Here is a 2,500-nt window from a genome sequence, read left to right on the forward strand (position 1 = left end):
CTCACCACTCAACACCTGACAGAACTCAACACCCGACAGAAACCTTGTTTTTTCTGAGATTTGTGTTAATTTCATTGCTTAATTGTCTCTTTGTGTGTGTGTGTGTGTGTGTGTGTGTGTGTGTGTGTGTGTGTGTGTGTGTGTGTGTGTGTGTGTGTGCGTGTGTGTGTGTGTGTTTAGGAGAGGACAACATTGACTTTAAGCACGTATTCAGTCGCACGTCTTCCGAGGGTCTGAGGGTAGAAGATCTGGTCAAAGAGTTCTTCAAGACAGCAGAGAAGGTGCAACACTCACACACACACACACACACACACACACACACACACACACACACACACACATAAACACACACACACACACACAAAGAAAGACTGTTATTTTTATTTATTTATTTTCTGTTATTGTCTGGTGTACATTGCGTAGCTTACAAACCGTGAGAAGTGTGTGTGATATAGTTAATTATTGTTTATTGTTTACGGTGTCTTATAATCCCGTAAGGGATGATCCTCGGACATGACACGAAAATAAACTTTCATTCATTCATTCATTCATTCATTCATTCATTCATTCATTCACACACACCACACACACACACACTCTCTCTCTTTCTCTCTCTCACACACACACACACACACACCACACAGTTCCATATCTCCATCTTTTGGGTATGTTTTTGTACAGTATATATTAGATTTGTTTTGTTGTGTGCGTGTGTGTGCGTGCGTGTGTGCATGTGTGTGCGTGCGTGCGTGCGTGCGTGCGTGTGTGCGTGTGTGCGTGCGTGTGTCTGTGCGTGTGTGTGTGTGTGTATATGTGTGTGTGTGTGTGTGTGTGTGCGTGCGCGCATGTCAAGACAGTGCAGCTGTCCCTGCTGACGGAGCAGAGCATGGGGAAGGCAGTGCAGGAGTTTGTGGACAAGGAGGAGAAAGACGCCATCGATGAGCTCATCTCCTACCAGCTAGAGAAAACCCAGCGCCTCCTGAAGACCCGGGGGGTTTCCACCGAGGAGGACATGGACTTAGAGGTGAGGAGAGAGGGAGGAGAGGAGGAGGAGAGAGGGAGGGAGAGGAGGAGGAGAGAGAGAGGAGAGGAGGAGGAGAGAGGGAGGGAGAGGAGGAGGAGAGAGGGAGGAGAGGAGGAGGAGAGAGGGAGGGAGGGGAGGAGGATGGGGGAGGAGAGTGAGGAGATGGGGGGTAGAAAGGAGAGGAGAAGAGGGGATGGAATGTACTGTTATGCGGTTGAAAAGTCAGAGTTCTTGGGGAGTAGGGGGGGAGGGAGGAGGGGGGGGGGGAGGGGGAGGAGACTGGAGGAGGGGGAGGAGAGGGGGGGAGGGGGAAGAGGGGGGAGGAGGGGAGAGGTACAGTACACTACTTTCAGCTGCGACACGTGTCTCCTCAGATCCAGCGTCTCAGAGACGCCAAGAAGGGCACTGCTGAGGAAGAGGAGGAGCTTAGAGAGGTGAGACACACACACACACACACACACACACATTAGCTACTGTAGGTATGTACTGTAGGTACTTTAGACACCCAAGGGAACATTGCACAATACACACACACACACACAAACACACACATTAGATAGGTATGTACTATAGGTACTTTAGACACCCAAGGGAACATTGCATAATACATACACACACACACACACACATACCGTAGCTAGGTATGTAGGTACGTTAGACCCCCAAGGGAACATTGCACAATACACACACACACACACACACACACACACACACACACACTGTGTTCGGAATTATCTGGTATTGAATTATGTGATGATTAGGAATCAATTTTTAATTTAATTTTAATAATGTAAGAACCTAACTCCTGCATACAGCTCTCCAAAAGCAAGGTCTCTGGTCCAACTCACACATAACAAGCTGAAGCAGCACTGGGTAACACTGTCCTCTAAAAACATGGGTAACACTGTCCTCTAAAGACATGGGTAAAACTGTCTTCTAAAGACATGGGTAACACTGTCCTCTAAAGACATGGGTAACACTGTCCTCTAAAGACATGGGTAACACTGTCCTCTAAAGACATGGGTAACACTGTCCTCTAAAGACATGGGTAACACTGTCCTCTAAAGACATGGGTAACACTGTCCTCTAAAGACATGGGTAACACTGTCCTCTAAAGACATGGGTAACACTGTCCTCTAAAGACATGGGTAACACTGTCCTCTAAAGACATGGGTAACACTGTCCTCTAAAGACATGGGTCTTGAGTTCCCTGTGAAAGACAGGCAGCGCCTCCTAGTGGTGGGAGGCTCATATCAGCGAAGAGCCGTGACCGAGATGATCGACCCCTGAGGATTAATTCACACCTATGAATCCTATCAAAAACAGTCACCAACCAAAACACATTCCGCCCCTCTGTAATATATCTGTCACTGCTGGACGGTTTATCTCTGAAAGACAACACATCATTTTAGTAATTCAGCAACGTGCTTCCTTGACATGCGTGAGGGTTAGGGTTATTGGTAAACTTCCACCATA

General features: G+C 47.5%; 1 protein-coding gene across 1 annotated transcript in view; it reads left to right on the forward strand.

Moving 5' to 3' along the window:
* mre11a (MRE11 homolog A, double strand break repair nuclease) overlaps nt 1-2,500 on the forward strand; it is a 12,788-nt gene that overhangs the window by 7,295 nt on the left and 2,993 nt on the right. Inside the window, exons 12-14 of the mRNA XM_084443473.1 lie at nt 181-281; nt 854-1,024; nt 1,399-1,458. Of these exons, the coding sequence (XP_084299599.1) occupies nt 181-281; nt 854-1,024; nt 1,399-1,458 (332 nt within the window). The remainder of the gene's footprint in view (nt 1-180; nt 282-853; nt 1,025-1,398; nt 1,459-2,500) is intronic.

The sequence above is a fragment of the Borostomias antarcticus genome, assembly GCF_949987555.1.
Source record: "Borostomias antarcticus genome assembly, chromosome: 1".
Classification (NCBI taxonomy): Eukaryota; Metazoa; Chordata; class Actinopteri; order Stomiiformes; family Stomiidae; genus Borostomias; species Borostomias antarcticus.